This window comes from Camelus dromedarius, chromosome 16, assembly GCF_036321535.1.
Source record: "Camelus dromedarius isolate mCamDro1 chromosome 16, mCamDro1.pat, whole genome shotgun sequence".
NCBI classification, from domain to species: domain Eukaryota; kingdom Metazoa; phylum Chordata; class Mammalia; order Artiodactyla; family Camelidae; genus Camelus; species Camelus dromedarius.
The window spans coordinates 48,668,707-48,693,716 of NC_087451.1; the positions used below are offsets into that span (position 1 = coordinate 48,668,707).

At 51.0% G+C, this 25,010-nt stretch overlaps 1 protein-coding gene across 2 annotated transcripts in view; it reads right to left on the reverse strand.

Annotated features, from left to right (window-relative positions):
- The window catches only part of KSR1 (kinase suppressor of ras 1), a 133,238-nt gene that overhangs the window by 36,786 nt on the left and 71,442 nt on the right, over positions 1-25,010 (reverse strand). For both annotated transcript variants that reach the window (XM_010979004.3, XM_031468342.2), the window contains exon 2: positions 18,357-18,497. In XM_010979004.3, the coding sequence (XP_010977306.2) occupies positions 18,357-18,497 (141 nt within the window). The remainder of the gene's footprint in view (positions 1-18,356; positions 18,498-25,010) is intronic.

The window sequence follows — 25,010 nt, forward strand, 5'->3', positions numbered from 1 at the left end:
GTAGTCAGAAATCCTTCCAGATGATGAAATGAGAACGTCACAGGAAGCCGCTGATAAGAACAGCTCCGAGAGAGAAGGCTGATTAGATAATGGTCCCAGGGCAAGAAGCTTGTGTTCAATCAGTATGTCTTCCTCTACTGTCCCCAGTAATACTTCATTGAAATACAATTTTGACATCTTTTCCCCTCATTTCACTATGGAGAGCCATTTGGAAGAGACCAAATGGAAGGAACACTGACCTTCACACAACCTAACAACCCTCCACGTTTCCCTGGGGTGCCTTCAGTTCGCACCCCCAGAGGCACATTTTCCCAAGGCTGTGATGACTCAGTGGATCTCCCGAAAGTGGAGATTCCTGTATCTGCTTGCTTTGGGGGTTGGGTGAGGGAGGGGTCCATGACGACAATGACAAGCCTAGAAACCAGATCTTCACTCTAACCATAATGCAAACAGGGATTTTTCTTTCTTTCTTTGTGTTCCTTTTCTCCCCACTCACACCAAGTTTGTTTCTCAGGCATAAGAACCACATTTATTATTATAAACTACTTGGTAGTGCTTTACAGCATGTCCAGGGCTTTGTACACTATCACCAATCAAGACAATTCAGCAAGGAGATGCTCTTAAGCCTATTCTATTGAGGCTCAGTGACTTTACACAACAATTCTTAATAAACGGTGGGGCTACATGAAACCCAGGTGTGCCGGGTCCTGAAGCGCCCTCATTTATCTCCCACTGTCACTCGCAAACCTGGCAAAGCCTTGGGATGCAGCAGCTCGCCTGGGGAAAATGATTTTTTTCAAAGTAAATTAAAGAAGTTAATTTCTACTACACTTCTGAAAAAAACATATACTATACTGTAAAATGGAAATTCTTTATTCTTTAGCAAGTAAACCCCTAAAAAAAAAAAGAGAAAGACACAGTATGTTCAAATCCATTTCCCTTAAAAAAAAAAAAAAAAAGAATGAAAAAAAGGTATCCTCTTATAGCTTTGAATGAGCTGGAAAGTTTCTCTTGCTCCCCTGAGGCTTCAGGGATCTCTGTCCACCTCATGGGAATACAGCAGTGGGGGCTGCTCTCCTGTCCCTCCTGGGCCCTCTTTTCATGCTCCAATTCAAATCATGGGTGAGCTAGACAAAATAGGGGTGGGGTAGCAAACCTGGGATAAAAGAGCCAATCCAGGGTCCCACTCACATAGGAGCTGTCCCAGCCTCTCCCAGGCCAAGCATCACTTCCTAGGGTGGGAACCACACACATCCTCACTCAAATGCAAGCGCTTAGCACATCATCATCATCACCATTACTTCTGACTGTTTCTTCTGTTCTCTAATCCCTCCTCCCTGTGGGGCTGGATCAGTGAACTGCAGAGAAGGACCAACCTACCCCTTCTGCCTAAAAGCTGCAGTCAGTGATGCTGTCCACCACTCAGCAGGTTATCTGGTAGAGGAAGGGTCTCAAACACACAAGCCTCAGGGCCAAGCCTTGGGAAGAAATGAGTGGGGATGTGGCCCCTTGATCTTTTTCATGGAGATACATGTCCTAGAAACACTTCTCTCGCCTCTTTATTGAACAACAGAAATCTGACAGCAGCAGGGGCGATGCTTATCAGAAACCCACCCTCTGCCCTCGCTCAGTGTTGGGGGATGAGTGGAGGCTACTGGAGGGTGCCGGATCTTCTTATAAAGAAATCTGAATTTTTACTTTAAATTGGCTGCTTCTTACATGGTGGTAACTAATGCAAATCTGTGCAGACCAAACAATTCCATCTGTGGGTTACACGGAACCCCCAGATCACAGCATGGAGACCCCATGTGAAGAATCCGATGCCACTGGAAGGTCTGTCTGATGAGTGAGTTCTGAAGCTTCACTTCTGTAGGCAAATGGGGAGTGAAGATGGCCCAGCAGCAAGTGCCGCAGGCAACACAGCACCGGTGGCCAGGCCTTCGAAGCACCGGGACCCCACCATCACCATGGAAGCAAAGAGCCCTGGCCTTCCAACTCCTATGAGCGACTTCAGACCAATAGTTAATTCAATCAAGAGAGGAAAATGCATGAGGTAGGCCTGTGGGAACCATGATACGAAGAAAAAGCATCCACCGCCCCCGTCCCCAGCCTCAGCTGCACCTCTGCCTACACAACAGTCAGGCCAGGCCAGTCTCCGGGAGCGGCCCTGACATCTCCTCCTGTCACAACTCAAGCAATGCCTCCGTGCAGCTCGACACCACCGAACCTCACACGTGGATGTGATTCTCCTGCCCTCAGTCACAGGCACAGCCAAGTCTGAGTTAGGAAGTTATTTTGGACCAGAGCAATTTGCATACAACTTCTCCAGATAATCTCTAAACCAAAGGCAAATTAGGGAGCCAGTCTCACCACCCGCTGAAGGTGAACTCACAGGGCTGACGATAACCTGGCAGGTAAAGCTGCTCTGAAATGCTCTCAGTTCTGAGAGGCCCCAAGGCCACAGGAGGACCTCCCTACCTGCCTGGAGGCACACGAAGATGCCAAGTTGTACCTCAAAGCCGGGGGCCCATACTCTAGAGCTCTGGAGAAGGGATGAGAGCTGAGAGTCCACCCCACCCCAGCTTCTGTCTAAAGAAGAAACCAAGAAGGGGAGACATGGCCCTTTGTGGGAGCCCATTGTAGGAGATGCCCCACCTCCAACAAGCCCCAGGTTAGCACGTGAGCTCAGAAGTGGAGCGGCGAGGACTCGAGACAAGACACACTGGCTCCCTGCCTCTGCCTGCTCCTGCGAGCCACAACTTAAATGTTCTCCAGTGACATTAAGTTATTCTTTCTGATAATAATTAGAGGGCAGGGCCGGTTGAGCACAGGTAACTCCCAGTGTGTGATCATTAAACTGCTGGTTCTGTTCTCTGTAGCAGAAGGCGGGGCTGGGCCAGCACGGCTGTCCCTCCCCCCAGCAGCTGACAGCCACTGGTGTCACAGGCCAGGCTGGGTATCAGATGGTATCCCGGGGCTTACCAGCAGCCACGGGGCTGCCTGGGAGCTATACTTAGAAACAGAGAGCTGTCCCTTTTGCCATGACCAGTCAGGTGGCTTCACAACCTGTGTGTAGACCACATACAAGAACCCGTGGCAGCTCAGGACAGGATTCAGGTGAAGTCCTGAGCAGAAGAACCAGGAAGCAAACCCATACTTGGTGTGTTTAGCATTCTATCTGGTCCTAGAGCACAGCAGAGGTCAGTAACCTAACTGCCTCAATCAGCACGGCCAGCACTCAAGGCCCACTGGCCGAACCTGGATTTCCGGTGTATGTGGGCAGAGGGGCATCTCTGGTTGGGGCTTAATTCAAGGGCCAGGATCCTTCAAACAGATGCTTTCACACCAGAGAGGCCAGAGGTAGACTCCCAGAACCCTGTGGATGGAGATGTAGGACCCAGTACACTCTGAGGCCAGGGCTCAGTAGGGACAGGGCAGCAGAGGGGCAGGGCAAAGGTTTCCATGGCAGCCCAGGCTGGGAGCCTCCAGTTGGTAAGGGAGCACCTGACAGATGTTCCTTCCTGCCTTCTCACCACTGCTGGAGCTGAGGGAGAGGGAGGGGTGAGACTTGGATAATAGTCGGATATTCTGGGAGGCACCGGAGGGGCTAAGGCAGTGAGGGGTCTGGGCCTGGCAGCCTCTTGGGGTTTCCATGGAGATCAGCAGACAGCTGGGGGATACTGGCTTTGTCGGTGGTCCAGTTCTGGGTCTAGTCACTATCCCAACTCTGGGAAATGAAAAGTTCCTACTGAAAGAAGTCAGCCCCTTTCCTGAAGGGCTTCTCTCTAGCTCCTCCCAGCCAGCTGGCCAGCATAGCGCAAGAAGAGTCAGATTTGGTCCTTGGAACCCTCTCGACCTCGGGCCAGTTCCTGCCCCTCTCTGGACTTGTTTCATCATTTATAAAATGAGTGAGTTTGGCTAGATCAGATCAGTGGCTCTCGACCCTGATGGCTTTTAAAAAAGGATCCTGATGACTGGGTCCCACCTCAGACCAATGGAATCAGAATTTCTGGGGGACCATGAGGGCAGAAAGGCTGTGGGGGGCCTGAGTCTGGCCAAAGTAGCCCAGGGCAGAAAGGGTCTGAGAGGGTGGGTCTGGCCAGGGACCCCGCTGCCCTGGGGCTTGATCTCCTTCCTGCCTGTCCTCTCATGAGGCCCAAGCTCACAGACGTCCCAGGAGACATGCTCTCCCATACACTGGAGCATCTCTCCCTCCCACAAGGCAGAGCCAGGGAGCCAGGCAGACTCTTCAGGGAGTGGCTATCTCTGGCCTACGCATTAGTATGTTTGGGCTTGAAAGCCTCAGAAAGATGGGGTGGGGTGGGGTGTAGGGGACGCAGGTCAAATGAGGAGGGGGTCAAGAAAGGGTGAGTGGTGAGCATTTATTACTCATCTCCTGAATGCCAGGCACTCTGCTAGATGAACTAGAGGTCAGCACATACAATCCATATAACAGCCTGAGATGGGTGATAAGGCTCAGAGAGGGTAGGTAACTTGCTCAAGGCCACACAGCTTGATCAGTGAGGCTGAGGCATGGCCATCTCTACCTCTCCACAGCCAGCAGGCTCTGCCTGTGCTGGTGCCCACTTCTTTGTTCTATAAAGCAACCTCTTTTCTCCTGGGGCAGTCTACCTGGCATCACATGTCACATTTGGCTTTCCAGGCTCCATACTCTACTCCCATGCCCAGCTGGGGTGAGCTCTGGCTCTGGGGGCAAAAGCAACTGTAGGAGGGTGTACCCCAGGGTGGGGGTGGGGAGGGTCTTCTCTCCACACACCTTTTCAATCCCTTCAGCCTGCCTTCCAGGCCCCCTCAGTCCCTCTTCTGCCCTCTGGAGGAGACGGGTGCTCTCCAACTCTGCCTGAGACCAGATTTCCACTTCTGACAACATCCACTCTCACCACAGCCACCACCATCACACAAGGGCTGGCCCCATACTCTGGGAAGGCCTGTCTGTGGCTGCTTCCCAGGCCCCATTATTCCTCCTACAAACCCCAAGGTACCTCGTGCAAGAACTGACACACTTTTTCGGGACAGACCAGAGAGGGAATATTTTCAGCTTTGCAGGCCATATGGTCTGTCACAACTACTCATTTCTTCCATCAGAGCACCAAAACAGCCAGAAACAATATGGAAACAAACGGGTGTGGCTGTATGCCAATAAAACTTTAAGTATGCACGCTGCAACTTGAATTTCATGTAATTTTCACATGTCACAAAAGAGTCTTGTTTTGCTTTGTTTTGTTTTTCCTACCAGTTAAAAACCATTCTTAGTTTGAAAGGCTGTACAAAAACCAGCAGTGGGCTGGATCAGGCTGTTGTTTGGAAACCCCTCATCTCATAGGTCATTCAGCCACTCAACAAACACACATCAACAGTGTTGGGCTCCATCCCCTGGTGGCCCTGGGTCTCACTGCTCTTTCCTTCCAGCCTCCCTCTGTGCTGATGTGTTTTCCAACCCCAGCACAGAACCAGCAGAAGGGGACACAGAGGAGAGACGAGGCAGGCCCACATCTGCCACTTAGGCAGCCTACATTCTGTCACCTTTCTCTGCGTCACCAACACACATTTCCAAAACCACTCCTAGATGCTGTTTGAAAATAGCCAGATATGTCCAGTGTTAGAGAAACACACACATACACACAGGTTCGGGGCTGTGTGCTTCCCCAATACATGCTACTCCCAACATGGAGAGAGGAGATGGGTGGGCTTCTACAGTGGCGGCTCTCTACCCCCAAAATGCTGGTTCACTGAGGGAAAGAACCCCACTATTGTCCAGTAGACTCCACAGTAAAACTCAAGTCAAAAACAAAACACTCTAAAACAAACAAACAAGAAAGAGAACATTCAGAAGTAAGACGGGGGTCAGGGTGGGACAGGGGGAGGCTTTGACTGCAGTCAAAGAGCTCCCCTAGCCCTGGGGTGATGCCTGGCTTCTGGGGATCCGGCAGGTGGGGAGTCCCATCCTGTATGAGGAGGGACCAGAGCTGAGGAAGCTGGGGGTCAGAAGCCTGTCCCCACCCTGGCCCTGTCCTGGGCAGCAGTTTCCCCAGATTCGGAGGCCCTCACTGACGACCCTTGTTCACATAGCAGGTGAGAGGAAGACAAGCAGCTGGGGGAGAGGAGGGCCCCCAACAGGGACACTTTGGGGTAGGGGGTGGTGGTGAGTAACTGCCCAGGATGACAGTCCTGGCAAGCTGGGATGCCCGGGAATCCAATGCAGAGGGTGCAGGGAGCAGGATCTGGTTTGAAATGCATCTCCCCATGGGGGACCCTAGCTCTCCTGGGGGTAAAGGTCCCGACAGACATAAACAGGGGCTCTGAGGAGTGGCCATGTCTGCAGTGGGCTTTGTTGCCTGCTGGCCCCCAACCTCTCCCCCTTCCAATTCTCCCCTGTGCAAACATACCATTCAAGAGAGGATTCCCAGGCAAGTCTCCTCTGTATTTTTTGCATCTGCTCTGATGGATGGGAACTCTGAGTGCAGCCAGTGAGGCCCCCACCCCTGGCAGAGCACGCAGACTGGCAAACAGGCCTCAGGGCACAGCGACCTGACTCAGGGCCCTGGCACATGCCTGGCCCCAGAAGCAGAGTCTGGTGGGGCCCCCAGTGGGGCCAGGAGACAAATCAGAGACCCCTCCACCAGAGGGGCACCTCCCAGTGTTAAGCATGCGGTCTGTCTTTGGGGCTGTCTGTCAGTCTGTCTGGTGTGTGTGTGTGTGGGGGGGGTGACACGGGCTGCAGGAAGTGAGCCCAGAGCTGGAGACCTGAGAACCAGGCTGCTCGGCTGAGGACAGGGGCCCATTGTTTCAGAGCTGCCCCATGATGTCCAAGCAGGAGACTGAGACCTCTCGGGAGACCTTGGAGGGAGGCAGCCCCTCTCTGTAGTTTTCCAGAAACCCTGTAAACAACTCCTACCCCACAGCTGCCCCGGAGCCAGGACTCAAGCCAAGGAGGCCATCGCCAGAGCCACCAGGGGCCGAGGGCGTAAAGGGGCCGATGGGTGTTCTTGAGGCCGGGAAGAAAGAGAGAAACCCTTCCTCTGCCAAGGTCAAAGGCAGAGTTCAAAGGACCCTTAGAGACAACCAAGGCCACCATTCATTTTACGGAGGAGGAAACCGAGGCTCAGAGAGGGGAGGAGACCTGCCTGGATTACCAGAACATCAGCATTAGGACCAGGGCCCTGCCAGTGACCAACACCAGGATGTACCCACCCCTGGGAGAGTTCACTGTTTTCCATGGTGGGCATTCCTTACCCAGATATAAAGATTTCATTCCTGCCAGGTTTCTGAGCTGCTCTAATTGGTGAGCCAAGGGGGAGACTTCCCTGAGGTCTGCCCTGAGATTCTTCTCCAAAGGTGCTGGCCTAAGGGATACCACGCCACATGCTCACCTCGTGGGCCCAGAGCCCTGTGGAATCCGGAAGCAGTGGGGTTCTGGGCTGCTGGCCTTACCCGGAGCCTGGCAAGTCCCTAATGTCTTGGTGGCTCAAAAGATGGTGAATGGGCAGAAATCCTCAGCCCCATGTTCTTACCCACCTCAAACCACACTCACTCTGGTGACACACTTTTCTACTGTTTGTGAAGCAGCAGCAAATCCCACAGCACTGGCTACACCCAAATACCCAGGTTCTGAGCTGAGTCCTATGACCCACCCAGGGCTGGGGCACATTGATTCTTACTCAGCTTCTCCCCGCACGCTTCCTCTTTTCACACCCAATGTCATCATAAAAGTAACTCCTTGTACTATGGTCACTTGTGAAGTGACCTGGACACAACTGCCTAGCTGCTAAGGAAAGTGAGGTTCAGAGAGACGAGGTTACTCACGTAAGACACTGTAAGTGAGCAATGGAGCCTGGGCTGGCCCCTGGTCCACGGAACTCAAAAGCTAGCACTTATGGCCTCTACACAGCCTGGCTCCTCTTATCTGGTTGACCAGAAGCACTGAGAGGCAGCACTGGGCCTGCCCACACAATTCTGGTTTCTTAAGCTCCTAGCAGAAGGAGCAGGCTCAAAACAAGTGTGTGCTCTGTTCAAACCAAAAGCACGAATGGACCAAAAACCATTCACTAGAAGGATGGGGAGGATCTACTTGAGTCAGATTCTGACGGGACACCCCCCACCCCCGCCACTTTACCGCAAGAAAGACAGTGAATGAAATAATGAACTGGAATTATGTTCTACCCCAACAATGTAGATTTCTCCAGACGTGTTCTACAGACGGTTAGCAAAGCAAAGACCCGGAGCCCAGCCAAACGTACTCATTCCAGGCACCCATGGAAAGGCCACCGGATCCCAGACCCCGGTGCCTACCTCGCGACCCTCCAGCCCAGGCTGGTTCAGGCTTCGGGCTTCTCGCAGCACCACAGGCGGTGGGGTCCCTGTGCCTCTTGCAGCCTTGGCCGTCACCCAGCTCCACAGGCAATGCATGATGAGGGCCGGCGCCCAGGGTCCCCGGCAGCCCTGGCCCCTGGTGTGGTGTCCCAGGGAAGGACGAGGTAGGGAGAGGAGTTTGTTTTCATGACTGTAGTGAACAGTCACTGCGGCCAAAAATAGTCTGTGCCTGGGAGGTGGGGAGTCAGCACATACCTCCCGCAGCAGGTGCTGCATGTAAGACACGCAGGCGCCAGCGGGACACGCAGCAGGGGGCCGGGGGGGGGGCGCCCAGGATACCTGGGCTCCCAGGCCACAGACAGAGAGCCTTCCCCTGCCTCACGGCCCCCCTCCAAAGAGTCTGACCTGAGTCAACGAGGAGCACGATCATTGCCCTCTTCCCAGTGAATCGTCTGGGGAACCCCCTACCCACACTGAACTCCAGCCACTCCCAGTCCCCCTGCAGCTCTCTCAGATTTGGGGCTGGGTGGTTTAGACACCTACAGGGAGAGCCATGCGAACTACCACCAATCAAAACTCACAGAACTGTACACCCAAAACAGTGAACTTGAATATATACAGATTAAAACAAAAGAATGTAAAAAGTCACATGGCTGTAGGGGGTTTTATTTTCTTTTTTTGAGCTTTTCTACATTTAAAATTTTTCCTACAATGAACAGTTGTAACTAGATTTAGAAAATGTTACTTCAAAATGAAACTTTAAGGGGTGAGGGTATAGCTCAGTGGTAGAGTGCATGCCTAGCACGCATAAAGTTCAATCCCCAGTACTTCTATTAAATAAATAAAAACACCTAGTTATCTCCCCCTCCACCAAAAAATAAAATGAAATGTTAAAAAAGGAAAGATGCTCAGGCATCACAGAAGGAATATACAACATGAACCTGTCCATGAGAATTTAAAGAGTGTGTGTGTCGTGACCCCAGCTTTGGGGCCAGGCTTCCTGGATATAAATCCTGGCTCCACCACTTACCATCTAGGTGACCTCAGGTCAGTGACCCTGTCAGTTTCTCTATCTCTATCCTATACTGGAGATAAAAGCACTGCCTCCTGCTACAGACTAAACATTTGTGACCGCCCGACTCCAAATTCACATGTTGAAACCTAACTCCAAGGTCATGGTATTAGGGGGTGGGGCCTTGGGGGCGTCATGAGGATGGACTTTTCCAGATGAGATGAATGCCTTATAAAAGAGACACCAGAGAGCTGCCTGGCCCCTCCCACCATGTGAAGACACAGCACAAAGATGGTTGTCTGTGGACTGGGAAGTGTGTCCTCACCAGTCATTGAATCTGCTGGCATGGCATCCTGATCATGGACATCTCAGGTGCCAGAACCATAAGAAATAAATTTCTCTTGTTTATAAGCCACTCAGTCCACTCTATGGTAGTCCTAGCAGCCTGGATGAAAGGGAGGAAGATGTCTCAGAAGTTACTGGGAGGACTGAATGAGATGGGACTGCAGATCCCCACCCCCAACCCGCACCAGGGGCTCTCCATGGGGATGGGGGCGGGTCACCTGGCTTTCCCCTGTCGGGGAGGTGTCTCGGAAGGACCATCATGCCTGCATTTCCCAACAGTGAGCAGAACTCCTGTATCTGTGTAGGAGGTGAAGGGCCTGCAGAGATCATGTTTCTAAAATGTAATAGGTGAGCCTATTCCTCAGTTTTTGTTTTTAATAATGTTTCTCATTTTTTCCACTATGAAAGTAATAAATATTTATTTTAGAAAGTATAGAAAGGCAAAGAAAATATATCACCTATATTCTTACACAGAATTAATGATTGCTTTTGGGCTTTTGGGGGTATTTTTTTTCTCTTTCTCTGTGATTGGTTGTGGTATGAGCACACGACCAAAGCCAATCCAATCAGAGCCTTCCCTGGGATTTTTCAGCTACAGTTCTAGGGTAGGAAGCTCTCAGTAGGAAGTACCACTTCTGTGCTGAAAGATAGTGAGGCTGAGCTGCTATGGAGTGGGTCCATCTGAGAATTGTGCCCTAACAGCATCATCTGAGCCCCTGAATCCAGACTTCCCTGGACTTTCATTACCTAAGCTGGTAAAAGTCTCTGTTTTGTTTAAGCCGGTCTGTATTGGTACCTGCTATAGAAGAGTTGAACTGGTAGTAGGAAAATGCAATAGCTTTTACTTAGTAAGTGTTACTATGCACCCTGATACCATGTCATCCTCCACCTATTTATCCATCCATCCATCCAATCAACAGACAGCTACTGAATACCAAGGGTGGGCCAGGCACCTTACTCAGCACAGGGGATACAACAACCAACAAAATATACAGTCTCTTTCCTTGGGGAGCTTACATTCTATTAGGAAACACAATAAAAACAGACTCAAAAATAACTAAGACACGTAACTGAGATTCTGAATAAGTGCTAAAAGGAAACAGCATGCTGAGATAAAGTGGTGGGTATGGGGGCATCTAATTTTAGACAGAGTGGCTTCTCTGAAGAGCTGACTTCTAAGCTCCTGTCGGAGGATGAGAAGGTGCTAGCTATGAGAATACAGAAGTTTCCAGGCAGAGGAAACAGAACATACAAAGGCCCTGGGCTATGACAGGAAACAATCTGACGTGTTCTAACATGAGGGGAGGAGTGAGGAGGGGTGGGAGGTGACGCAGAGGGAGGCAGATGCCAACTATGTCAGGGCCTTGAAGGTACAATGAGGAGGGGTCTGGATTTTATGCTGAGTGCAAACGAGACACCAAGGAAGGTCCATACTTGGAAGAGTGAGGTGGTCAGATTTGGGTTTTAATAAGAATTCCTGTTGGCCCATGAACCATGGAGGGGAGGGCAAGAGTGATACAAAGAGCAATGTAGGTGCTACTGCAAGAGTCCATGCAGTAGCTAAGGCGAGGGAGGTGGCAGTGGTCAAAAAGACACATAGGTGGACAGGGGACAGAAATCTGGAAGGAGAGCTAGTGGGATTTGCTAGTCAACCAAGTGTAAAGGCTAAGGAAGCAGAAGGAATCAGAAATGACCCTGCAGTTTCTAGCCAGAGCAGCAGACAGATGAGTTAACAGGCTCAGAGAGGTAAGGGACTTTTCCAAGGTCATACCACTGGCAGGTGGCAAAGTGAAGATTATGTCTGCCCCCCAGGACCAGGGTCTGGGCTGTCTAATTCCAGAGGTCATGCTCTTAAGCAATCTTGCTTTCGAATCTTGCTGCCTGCCCAAAGGCACACAGCTGGAAGAAGGGGCCACTGAAATTTATATGCTGGTTTTTTTTTTTTTTTAAGGGTAATGAGAAGAGACTTTTTGCTTTACGGTAATTAAAACAGTGTGGTGGTTGACACAGGAATTTCCTGACATCTAGCTGGGCAGATCTGTTCTAGAGCAATCTTGCCTTTGAGGCAGTTCTCAGGGGTGGGAGCACTAAACCCAAGCTGACAGCCCAGAAGCCAGGTGGTCCCAGAGGAGGCTACAGGCACACACAGTCTTGCTCAAGTCCAGCCCATTGCCAACGGAAACCAGAGGCAGCTCAAGAACCCCAGGCCTCAGCAGGCCATCAGCAGCCCCCAGGGACCTCCCCAGGGACCTTTGCAATTCAACCTTCGCGAGCCCAGATAAGAGAGTTCCTGAGAACTAAAAGACCCGAACTCTTTGGATAATCTTATTTAGACTCAGTCATTCAACAAGAACACCCATTACACGCCAGGCACTGGTGACAGAGCAGTGAACAAGACAGACGTCTGGGTCCCTGCTCACTTGGTACTTCCGGTCTAGTCAGTTTTTGCTGGACTTGGCAGCCCAGAAATCTAAAGGATGGAGGAGATGGGCTCACTGTTCAAAAATGCCAACCAGCACGAGCAAAGCAGAACAGTCACCTCATGATTTCAGATCTCTAGGAACCAGGTGCACCTCCTCACTCAAAGCTTAAAAAGGCACAAGTGGACAAATAGGAGAAACCGTGAGCAGGCTCCTGCTCTGCATCCTGCCACATCTCACACTTCCCTCCCTCGGGATCCAACAGCCTGCTCTGCACTGTGGTTATCTGGAGACATGTACAGCCCAACACCCTGTAAGCTCCCCAGGACAGACTGCATTTTGTTCATCAGTGAATCCCCTGTGGTAATTAATCTGGGGGCCTGGCACAAGGTAGGTGACCAATGGACGTAAAGGAAAGAAGGAAGGAGGGGATTGAGGAAAGGAGGAAGGACAGAGGGAGGGAGGGAGGAAGAAAAAGGAAAATATTGGCAGGGGGTGGAGAGGATGGAAGAAAGAAAAGAAAGAGATGAGAGAGAGGGAGAGGGTGGGAGAGCAGGAGAGGGAGGATGACTGGAAGAAATAAAGATTAATTCAATTATACAACTACATACAGTAGCCCCAGGCCCGGATGTCAGATGATAAAATCTGTCAGGGGAAGGAAGCCTGGCTTTGGAGTCATAAGGATGTGAGTATGAATCTCGACCCGGCTATCAGCTCACTGTATGACATTAACATGTCACTCAACATCTCTGAACCTCAGTTTGCTCAGCTATAAAGTGAGGATCAGTGTCTCCCCCTCCCCTGACCCCAGGGATAAGGATTAAGGAGATGATATACATAAAATTCTGCCTTGTAGTTTGCCCTCTTCCTTCCACATCCCAACTTGAGGTCCTCTCCTGACCTGCTGGGTGACACCGGCTTGCCAGCCCACCACCCGAGCCTCCATCTCTCCATCCTAAATGGGGAGTGCTCTGTGTCCAGCCGCCCTGGGCTGGTGCTGTGATCAATGGCCGAGATCTGAATTTCTCAGAACCAAGGCAGCCCCGGGCTGCTGGGCTGACAGTCGGCTGAGGCCCCTCAGCACAGCCGGGTCGGCTGTGCACTGCTTTCTGAGGCTCCTGGCTGCCAGAGAGCAACGCTGGCGGATGGCGGGGCCTCTGGCTCCCAAAGGGAGAGGGTGGGGACGACAGGAAGAGGGACGGGAAAGAGAGGCGAGGAGGCATGGCGGCAGGATTCAACTGGAGCTGAACCCAGGAGCCACAAACCAGTTCGCTTTACTGGTTTAATCTTACACAGCCTCCCGCTTCATACAGCCTACGTTCTGGGGCCCGCAGAGCCACAGCCACTCCTGGCCAACGGGAAACCAATTTGGTAGCCATGGCCAGGCAGCCTTCTTCCCCATCCCCAAGGGAAGGCCTGACTTAAACATAGGAAGGCATGGACAGAGTAAAGAGGAAAGAGAAATTTGCCCGGCGGGAGCCACAACACCAACCCCTTACCGGACCCGCCTGCATCTTCGGTTCAAAACACGGCACAGGTGAGAGCTTCTTCGGGGGAGAAGCCTTGGATTCCAGCCTGCAGCACCCGCTCTCCCCACCAGCACTGATTCCAGCCGGCGCTCGCCACTTCCTTTAACAATTTCCAATAGGGAAATTGCTGAAGGAAAAAAAAAACGGCTCCATGCCAGCGGGCTCTGAAATCATTTCCCCAGCTGCAGCCAGAATGTGAAGCTGCGACTTTAGTGTTTAACCTGCAGACGGGAAGGAGCGGGGTTAGCTGGGGAGGGGCCCTGCATCTAAACTCTCTCTCCTGCTCGATCCCTGGTCCCCAAGGCTCCCCCTCCAGCCCTGCTCATGCAGATGCCCCCTGCCCCCACCAGCCAGGAGCTCTGTCTCATCCTCTACCCGCCCCACCCCACGAACCAGCCTTCTCACTAGCAGGAGTTTTATTTTCCCTCAAACAATCCTACTATTCTCTCTCCTCTCTCATGCACTCACATTTCCATGATCTCCCAGATAAAACCACAATCCCTACACTCCCCTCATGGAGATTGCCATGAACTGACCCTGTTTCCTCACCAGTCTCCTCCCAGACCTTGGGGTCTTTGCAATTACTGTTCCCTCTGCCTGGTGTGCCCTTCCCCTTCCAGCCGGGCTAGCTCCAGGCTCTCAGGGAAGCCCTTCCAGTGCTGGTCCTTCCCTGACCTCCCACAGTGAGCTTGCGCGCTCACTCGCACTGATCCCAGGCTGGCTCCCGTCCGGGCACTCGGTGCCAGCTCTTGGCCATACATCTGCCTGCAGCCTGTGAGGTCCTGGCCCTGGGAGAGTGTCTTCAGCACCTGGGCTCTCAGCACAGGGCGCCGCCAGCCCGGGCTCCAGACCGGCACTGCCCAATTCCAGCAACAGCCAAACGTCTATTTAAATAAAAATTTGATACAGCAGAGTAACATTTAACTGCCAGTTTCTCAGTCGCACTACACATATTTCAAGTGCCCCACGGCCACATGTGGCTGGTGGCTCTCATGGTGCCTAGGACAGTATGGAATGTTTCTAGCATCACAGAAAGTTCTATTGGACAGTGTCATTCCAGACAAAGGTCAGGATTGGGTAAACAGATGAAGGTGTCTCCTGAGCTGTCTGTCTTCACCATCCATGGAGAAGGAAGAAGAGAAGGAATCAGAGGTCACATAGGTCAGGCTCTGAAGCTGCAGGAAGCTGAGATGTGACCCTAGCGTGAAGAGGAGGAAGAGCGCAGAGTCCCTCGGTCTACACCAGAGACTGGAAGTGCCACATGCCCTCCCCCATTTCCTCCAGCCAGCAGGTGATGGTGGTGGTGACAAGGCCAGTGTGTGGCCCCCAGGACCAGCAGGGGGTGGGAGGTGGAGACTGGGCCCAGCTCCAGTTGGTGGTGTATGCTGCCCTCTGTCTTAAGCCCTTGGCCGACTCCCACTGCCTCTTGATTCAGAAAATTGCCCCTGGCTGGCCCTGGTTCCTAGCCTTCCATTCACTCCCCGATGGCTACTGAGAGCTGCCCCACATGCAAGCCTCCAACAGCCTCTGTTGGGTCCGACTCTCACTCAGGAATAGCAGCAGCTGAGGATGAGGGGTGAGGAAATTATCTGAATTTTCTCTCCTCCACCCCAGCAAGTGCCGCCGTGCCTCTAAGTGCTTGACCCTCACAACTACCTCAGCAACCTTGCGGCACGTGAGTTACTCCCTCATTTTACAGAGAAGAGAACCGAGGCTCAGGGAGGTGAAAGGGTTTGGCCAGGTTCCCACTGCCAGGCAAGAACCCAGGCATTTCTGAGAGGCAGGAGAGAGACGCCGCTGAGAGCGAGAACTCAAGGCACGCAGAGCACTTAGTACTACACACCAGATGTGCTCTCCATGTGTCAGCTTTGAGGTGAAGTGAGCAGGAGACTCTGAGGGGCCCCGGGAGCCCCCTGCAGTGATAATACAGGCCAATAATCAGACCACAGAGGCCTCCCAGCAAGATGCTGGTCGGGCACCTGGAAGTACAACCCCTTAATGAAGGAAGGGGTGTCAGCATGTTAGAAGGACGCCCTGGGGCACTGGTCTGTCCCAGCCTTCCCGGAGGAGGCCCTCTCCGCCGGGAGCACCAATGCCCCGAGGGCTCTCTCCAGAGGCTGACTCCTGGGCAGCTGGGCAGAGCTGGGGTGAGTCTTTGGTCCCAAGAGTGGCCTCTCTTACAGGACTTGAAAAACCAGACCTTGGAGTAAACTGTGTCATCACCTTCTCAGGACCAAACCCGTGACTCCTGGGGACATCCACCATGTCATGGTGAGATTCTCCCTTCCTTCTTTCCTCTCAAACAAGCAGTGGTCACATCAGGCCCCACTCAGTGGGCGTCTGCGGCCCACGGAGCCACAGCCACAGAGCAGGCAGGTCCCCGTCTCGTAGAGCTTGTACTCCAGTGGGAGGGAGGGGACAGACCATGCGCAGCAAGTCAGTTACACCAACTCCAGAAAGAGGTCAGCACGCTTGAGAAAATCAGCCAAGGGGTGCTGGTAGAAAATTGGACCGATCTTTTGATCATATCATCAGGGAAGAATGCTCAGAGGAGGTGACACTGGAATGACATCCACGGGATGAGCCCAGGAAAGAGCACTCCAGAGAGCAGAAGAGCAGGTGCAAAGGTCAGACCAGAAGGAGTGAATGGGAGGGTGAGCAAGATGAGATCAGAAACAGGCGGGCAGAGGTCAAAGTGCGTGAGGCACCTGGTGTTGATTCGGAAGGAACCAGGAAGCACTGGAAAATGACGTGATCCAACTTCTGTTTCTTCGTGGGGAGTCTGGCTGCTGTGTGGAAAGTGGAATGAAGGGGGACGGTTTGGGGGCTGCTGCAGGAGTTGGGGCGCGAGAGGATGGAGGCCCGGCCCACGATGCTGGGGGAGGGGACGTGGAGAGAGGTGAGCATCTGCAGTCTGTCTTGGGGCAGAGCCCACAGGGCTCATTAGGGGACCGCATGTGTGAGTAAAGGCAGGGGAGGAAATGGGGATGGCCTCTGGGCTTTGTGGCTTCAGCAACTGAGTAGATAAAGCTACCATTTACTGAGAGGGGAAGATGGCAGGGAGGGTAAGAAAACGTGTAGAGGGGGAAGAACAAAAGCTCCACTTTAAACAAGTTCACTTCTGAGCCGCCCTACGACCTCCAAGTCACTGGGCAGTGGGGGACGTTCCTGCCGTGTCACCCTGACCCCACCATTCCTGCAGAGCTCTCTGCTCAGACTCTGCCCCAGGGCTCCACGCCAGGGAGCATCCTAGCTCCCAAACACATCTGGCTTTGGGGCTGGAAGACCCCTATCCCAGCTACCACCAGAGGGCTCCCCAGAGTCCAAAAGGCCCCGGCTCCATTCACACCCATCTTCTCTTACAGTCTCTCCCATGAAACTTTTATATTCATGTCATCTCCTGTCCAGGAATCTCTCCTAGGGAAAATTCTTAAATACACAATAGCTCCATAAATAATATTAACTACTATGTTATTTATAACAGTCAACAACTGGAATTAACCTCTGCCTGGTAAACTACGTCACATACACGCAAATATTATGCAGCCACGTTAAAAAAGGGGTGGGGGTTACTCAGTGTGGAAATACAGGAAAAACATGCTGGTTAGCATGGCAAATGATAAGAGCAAAATATAAAATTGCTTAGTCAGGATGGCTTAAATGAGGGTTGCCTGATAGAAATATAGTGCAAAGCACATACTTAAATTTTTGAGCAGCCATTTTTTAAAAAGCACACATAAAATTAATTTCCATCACATTTTACGTAGCTTAATATAACCAAAATAGTATCATTTCAACAGATTAAATATTAAACATTATTAATATTTTATTTTCTTTGTTCTGTGTCAAGTCTTCAGAATTCAGCACATCTTTGAAATCATAATAGCCACATCAGTTAGTAACTACCTTACTAGACAGCTCAGGTCTAACTCATTAGAGATTTTTTAAAAGACTTAAGTACTAGGGAAAAAAAGACTAGAAGGAAATATCAGGATCTTAATGATCACATATTTTCTCTGAGTGGTGGGAATATGTGATTTTTTCCCTCTTTTTTCTGTTTTCCAAAGTATCTATTTAAAATAAATTCATATTCCTTTGAAAACAATAGCAAGAGTCCATCCTTTTAATTTTAGAACAGAAATAAGGGATTTAAAAGACCTGACTGGGTGAACCACACCTGTGAAGCACTGATTTATTTATGGCCACGAGACTTGTCCTGGACCCCTGACACATGACCCCTGACACTCTCCATGCATGTTGGTTGACTAGTTGGTTAGCGGGTAGGTGGGTGAGTTGGAAGGGTGGGATGAGGGAACAAAGGAAGGGAAACTGTATAGCACAGCAGTTATAAGAGAAAACTAAACTCAGACCTTTGCTTCCAAATTCCAAAGCAATCATTTACCAGCTGTCTGATTTGAAACAAGTTATCTGACCATCCTGTGCTTTAATTTTCTCAAGTATAAAACAGCAATAATAACAGTAACTCCTTCACTGGGTTTTGTGAGAATTAAGTGAGATTACCTGTACAAAGTGTTTAACACAGTGCCTGTTGCACAGCCAAGGTTTTCAGAAATGTTGGCTGTTGTCCTCATGGTGAACCACTGAGTGGTGTGGTCAGACTGCCTGGTTCATCAAGTGATGGCACCGAGGACACACTCGAGAGCCACGTTGACCCTGGGTCCCTCCTGCCCCCCGCCCCCAGTGCCCCGGTCCACGTACCTGCACCACCGCTGGCCTCACATTGAAGGTGTACAGCCAGTCGCTGAACCGAGGGTAGCTGTTGAGCTCCGCTGTCCTCTCGCCCGGAGCCACACTCAGCTTGCACTGCAGCTGCTTGCAAATGTACCGGACCAGCTTTGCCTGCAGGGGGTCCAGGAGAGAAAAGCAGGTTCACGGGGGGCCTGTGCACGTGGCAGCCCCGAGCATGACATGGGGAGCTCCGGCAAACACGAGCCATGTGATAAGGGTAGAGCCCTGCCGGGTTCCCCTGTGCTGCCATTCAGAGTGAAGCAGGAAACAGGAGGGTCTGGGAGAGCAGCACAGAAACCTAGAGAACCACCCTCACCCCCTAGCCCTCAAGGCTGGCTGACACTGCCTCGGGACCATGATCTTCAGAGAGTAATAGGCAAGACTGGTCAAAACGGGGAACAAGGTTAAACAGAAGGGCTTCCTGCTTGGACGTGGGTGGGGGGGAGTGGAGTCGGGGGAGTCTGTCACTGATGATACGGAAGACATGGGGGTCTAGGGAGGATGAGTAGCCTCCCACATAGGATACTTCCAGCCCCAAATCAGATCGCCTGGGCTGGGATCCAGGGGCTCAGGCACATCCTGGCCCTGTGACCTAGAAAAAGTTATTTAACGCTCTGCCCCTAGAAAAGTCTCCGTTTCCTCCTCTAGAAAATGGGGTAATAAGAGAACCTCCCTCTCAGGAAGGCTAAGAAGGAGTAAGCACTCAGTGGGTGCCCGGCACACAGCATGCTGGCCATGCCTGTGGGCTGTGGCACGACTGCCAGAGGTTCCTGACTTGGGTCCACCCAGAGGCTTCCAAGACCCACTCCCTGAAATGTAAGTAAATATCTGAGTCTGTGCATTTTGCAGAGGAAGCCTGTCCACAGCTTTCAAAAGACTCTCAAGAGGCTAAAACTTCAAAGAAAATAAGTCTAAATAAAGTCAGACTAGTATTCTCTTTGACAAAGGCTGGACCCCAGCCACCTGGGTGCCCACACTGCGCTGAGGAACGTGGAGGGGCAAGACCTGCTGGGAGGGCACAGCCGGGACTGATTAAGAAGGGGGAGTGGACTGGAACACACGGAGATGAGCACACAACCCAAAGAGGACCAGGATCCTTGGCTGCGACCCAGTGACCCAGGACCCCTGTGAGAGCTGCCAAGATGGTGACTTTGAAGCTTCCCCCAAATTCAAGCACCACCTTCAAAGTCTTGTACAAAGGCCCCCTGCATTTGGAGCCACTTCCCAGGTCCTGCTACCCCTCAAGGGTTTTTGTTGTTGTTAATTCAATCATTAATTCAATCCTTTTTTTCCCCTTTAATTTATAAATATCTCAGCATATTTCTCTAAAGGGTAAGGATTCTTTTTGTTAGAAGTCACAATCCTAAAAAATAATATTTATAATTTAAAATCTCAAGTATCTAGAAAGGCTTTCAAATTCCAAACAGGAGCTCTTGACCATTTTTGAACCATGGGCCCCTCTGACAGTCTGGGGAGGTTCCTGATCCCTTTCTAAGAATAATGCTTTTAACTATTTACAGGAGCCAAGACATAGGAGCAACCTAAATGTCCCTCAACAGATACCTGGATAAAAAAGTTGTAGTATATATACACAATGGAATACTACTCAGTCATAAAAAAGAATAAAATAATGCCATGTGCAGCAGCAACATGGATGGGCCTGGAGATTGTCATACTAAGTGAAGTAAGTCAGAAAGAGAAAGAAAAATACCATATGATATCACTTATATGTGCAATCTAAAAAAATGATACAAATGAACTTATTTACAAAACAGAAATAGACTCACAGACATAGAAAACGAACTTATGGTCACCAGCAGGGAAACAGGTGGGCGAGGTGGAGGGTTAAATTGGGAGTTTGAGATTTGCAGATACTACATATAAAATAGATAACAACAAGGTCCTACTGTATAGCACAGGGAACTATATTCAATACCTTGTAATAGCCTATAATGAAAAAGAATATGAAAAGGAATATATATATATATATCTTAATTACTATGCTGTACACCAGAAACTAACACATTGTAAATTGACTATACTTTAACTAAAAAAAGAATAATGCTTTTAAATGCATAAAATAGAACACTTAGGATTACAAAAAAAATCAGTTATATTTAAATACATTTATCAAAATATTACTTAAAATTGTGATAGGAGTATCAAAAGCCTCTTTATTAAAGCATTAAGCAATATCTAGCAGTGGGTCTCATGACTTTGAAGTTGTGACAAGTGTCACCTGCTTTTTTAGCTATCCCCACAACTGCCACATGATATGAAAACAGCTGTGATTTCCACTGGTGACTAACTCTGATATTCGCTAAGATGACTGTGCCTGGTTGCCTCCATTCAAATTGAACAATACACTAAAATTTCAGTTAAAGTTAATGAAAAAAAATAAGTACAATTTTTTCCTTTCCAAATTCATAGCCCCCCTGAATTATATCTGCAGACCCCAGGTAAAGACCCCTTATGGCTACAGGGCTCGCAGCTCACAATTTGCCAGACTCAGGGACAGGAGCCTTCCTCATGTGGCCTGACCTCTGTCCAGTCCTGTGATGCTCAGAGGGCTCAGCAGCAAGTGAGGACAAATTGCTGGAGAGGAAACACTGAGTCAGAGCAAAAATAATTCCCCTCATTGTACAGTCTGGATGTTTAGCAGAAACTAGACAAAGGCCAAGCCGATGGCGTTCCTGCACCACATGCCCCTCTGGTACCCACAGCAGACATTGCTAATCAAACATTGTCTGCTGAGGCTTTCCAACTGGGGGCAGGCATTGCTAATGGAAAACAGGCTGCTGAGGCTGGCAACTCTAGGTTGCCACACAAGATGTGTACTATTTCCTGTCCTATCATGGAACCTAAGTCCCTGGTGGGAGTATCTTCAGAGCATGAAGCTAACAAATGTGGAGACAGATGTGCTGCTTTTATCCTCCAGGGCTAAGTAGAGGCACTCACGTCCCTCATCTGGGCTCACCCGGCTCTGCTCCAGCCTTCCCAGTGTGACCAGAGGCCAGTTCCAAATTCAGGGCCTCAACTTTCTTTTCCAGGCCTATCTCCACTTCACTCCACCCCAGCCCACCCAGTCCTCTAGGTGTACAGTCACCTCGGAGCTATTCCTCAAATACTTTCTGTACGTTCCATCCCCTGGGCCTCTGCTCAAACTGTCAGTTTTGGCTGGAAGTCCTTCCCTCCACCCGCCAGTGTCCTTGGCTTCCCCGGCTAAGTAGAATATCCTGTCTCCCCCTCTCTGGTAGCCCCTATCACAGAGGGCCTTAGGTTCAATCCTCTGCCCGGGTCTCCCCTGACAGATGCACACTCCCAGGGCAGCAGACAGAGAGCATGGGCTTCGGAGTTGAACAGAATCTGGGTTCAAATCTAGGTTCTGCCATTTCCCAGCTGTGTGAGCTCAGAGAGGCTGGTTAATTTTTCTGAGTCTTGGTTCTCTCATCTGTACAACAGCAATGATGATACTAGCTCACAGTCCGTTGGGAGGATGAACTATAGTATGGAACCCTCACCCCCCCCCAAGATTAGATTAGCCCCCATTATGATCCATCAGGGCAGGGACTGTGTCCACCTCACTGGACTGTCCTCACACTCCTATTACTGCCCCTGGCCTGTAACATGTGCTCAATGATGCCTGAGGAAGGAAGGAGGGAAGGAAACACAAGGGCCTTATCCTTACATTAAAAAGTTTCTCACAGCCAGATCTTCTCTCTCCAAACCGCTCTCAAACCACAGTGCCAAACTGCTGACTGAAGACAGGGCAATAAATCAATTAACTGTGCAAAGTCAAAACCATTCTTTGCTACATTAACCAAAGAGGTCAGGCTGCTGGCACCGACATCAGTAGCAAAGGGGGTCTCCCGTCACTGGCCTCACTGTTCTGAGGGCCATACCTCTGGGAGCTGATTAATCACACGTCCACTCTGTAAGACTTGGGCCATCACAGGTCAACATCAAGATTGGTCAACCTGGCGTTGACAATGAGCCTGTATTCGGGGGTTTTCTCTAGTTTAGCCCCTCCCATGTGTCCCGCTCTTTCCAGCCTCAAAGTCTGAGGCCCTTGGCTCCCCACCAGGAAGGCTCTGCCCAGTGACCCCTCAGCTTCCACAACCCAGCTGAGATATTCATCCCCCAGGAAGACATCCGCAAGCCCTGCAGCCCTGCTCCTCCGTCAGATCACAGGTCACAGTTCTAACATGTTACTTGTCTGCTTCCTTCCTTAGGCGGGAAACTCTGAGGCCAGGGGCCTGGCCTATGCTCTTCATCACCTGATCACCATGAGAGCCCCAGGAACCAGCCCAGCGCTTGGCACATGGTTTGCTACTGTAAAACCTTTGTTGAATGAATGGGCAAAGGAACGCATAATACCTTTTGTAGCCCTGACAGGCACACATGTATATTAAAACGACATTGTAAAACAAATGCCAATTAGGCAAGTGATGACTCAGGAGCCAGAGAGTCTCAAAAACCAGGGCAAGTTCCCCCAAAGAGGAGAGAGCGGTTTCTTTTTTAAAAGGCTGTTCGAGATCCCCACTAGACAGTCCAAAGCAGGCTGGTGGGTAGGACTGTGCAGACATGACGTGGTTCCTCACTGCGCCCCATTAACAACCCAGAATAAGCCTGGCCAGCTGAGCTGGGGCAGGGGAAGGGGACGTGTCGCGATGATTGTGACCCAACCCCCAGCTAGTCCAGTGTCCTGGCACTGCCATCTCCTGGAGTGCATACAGAAGGAAAGACACCTGCTCATTTGGGGCCTGCTGAAGGAGGTGCGCAGCGGGCAGCAGCTCAAGTGAAGTAAGGCTGCTCTCACTTTTCAGAAAGCTGGTGCAGTCGCAGAAGCACCCAGGGGCTACTTTCCCAGACAAACCACAGTAGGCCCTGCCAGCCCAGCCCCGGGGGCCTACAAGGGGGCCTTTCACCAGGAGTGTCATTTTCTCTCAACCACAAAACCGCAAGATATAAATTCTCCAGAACAGAAGAGCACCTGGGGTTTCAGTGATGGGACCAGCAGCGAGAGGGAAAGAGTCAATTAGCACTCTGGCTGCAGGGGAGGTCCCTGGGCTGGATTTAAAGTCTTCCTCCATCCCACATATGCTTTTGCTTCACAAATGTGGGCCCCATCCTGCCCTGACACTCAGCCTGATTTACAGGAAAAGCATCATGTCAGCCCACAAACAACTGGTGGGTATCACTGAGACATGGCATACAGTAGGCACTCACTAAGTGTCCTGGGCTGAAAGATCTCACTCTGGTCCCAGCTCTGATGTTTAAGATCAAGGATCCTGGGGACACCTCCCTCAGTTCAGCTTCAATCTCACCATGAAAAGGGTATTAGTTAGGGGGGAAGTTGGGGCCCAAGTAACTACATATGAAAATGCTTGGAACAACAACAAAAAACAGGCTCCAGTACATTACTTTGGTTACTCCAACCACATCCAAGACACAGCAGAGCTCTGAGGAAGAACTCTCGAGACAGACAGATGCAGCCTCAAAGCCCCTCTCCAACACACTCCCTCAGCGGCTAAGCAGATTTAACCTGTCAGCCTCAGATTCCCCACCTGCCAAATAGGGCTAATCTGCCTCAAAGTGCTGTTGTAAAGATTTACATGAGAAAATATGGATGTAAAATGTTCAGCAAAATGCCTGGAACAAGGACATGGATGCTCTGTGGTAGCTGCAGGGGGTGGTGTCTGTATCCAGCTAAGTCGCAGGTCCTCTTACAGGGGTCATGCCCATTTCAGAGATGGCACAAAAGAAAACCCAAACGCTGGTGCCAGCCCTCAGGATGATGCTGGTGATACTCACAGATCAGGTATGTTTACTTTAAAGGTTTGAGGGCCAACACCTGGCTCACAGGTTGACTCCAGGGATCCTGAGCCCTCCTTCTCCTTGGAGCACTCATACCTCCATCACCAGCACCAGAGGATGTGTCTGGAGTGGAGCTGCATCCCTCTGGGAGTGTTGCTTGCCTGGATGAGCACCTACACCCCTAACCTGATCAGCCTCAGGTGTAATCAATCGGCTACCCCTAGTGGCTCTGGCATGACTCCAACACAGGTCTCCCAAACGAAGGCTGCCAAGAGCATTGCTTCTGTTGAGATCAGGCTAGTCAGACATCCCTGAGAGGCAGACACCAGTCAGATCTCCCCAAAAACATGCCACCGAAAGAGAGAGACTTCACAGGAAAAGGAAGCAGCTCCCAGAACTACAAGGGGTGCAGAACATGAGAGGACTTACATGACAGCTCTGCTCACAGCTTCCCAGTGCAGGGACCACGGTCTCTCCTGGGGAAGGCTCTTTCCTCATCACTCTTCCTTCACATTGGATCCAAACCTGCCTCCCTGGAGACAGCACCCCCAGACCCCAGGTTCACCCTTCAGAGTGCATCATGGCTGTCACAGGCCCAGGGCCAGGCTGATTGGAGACACGAGCCTCCTCTGCAGCCATGGAACCGACACCCTTTGCAGGCAGCCACAGTGAGGCTGGAGTGGTGGCTGCCTCCAAACCAGAGAGGGCAACGCCGGCTGAAATGATCGTCTAAGCAGAAACCTCTGGCAGGCTTCCACAGGGTGGCTGAACGGGGGCCAGCCGTCGTGCTGGCCTGGCCGGGAGGTG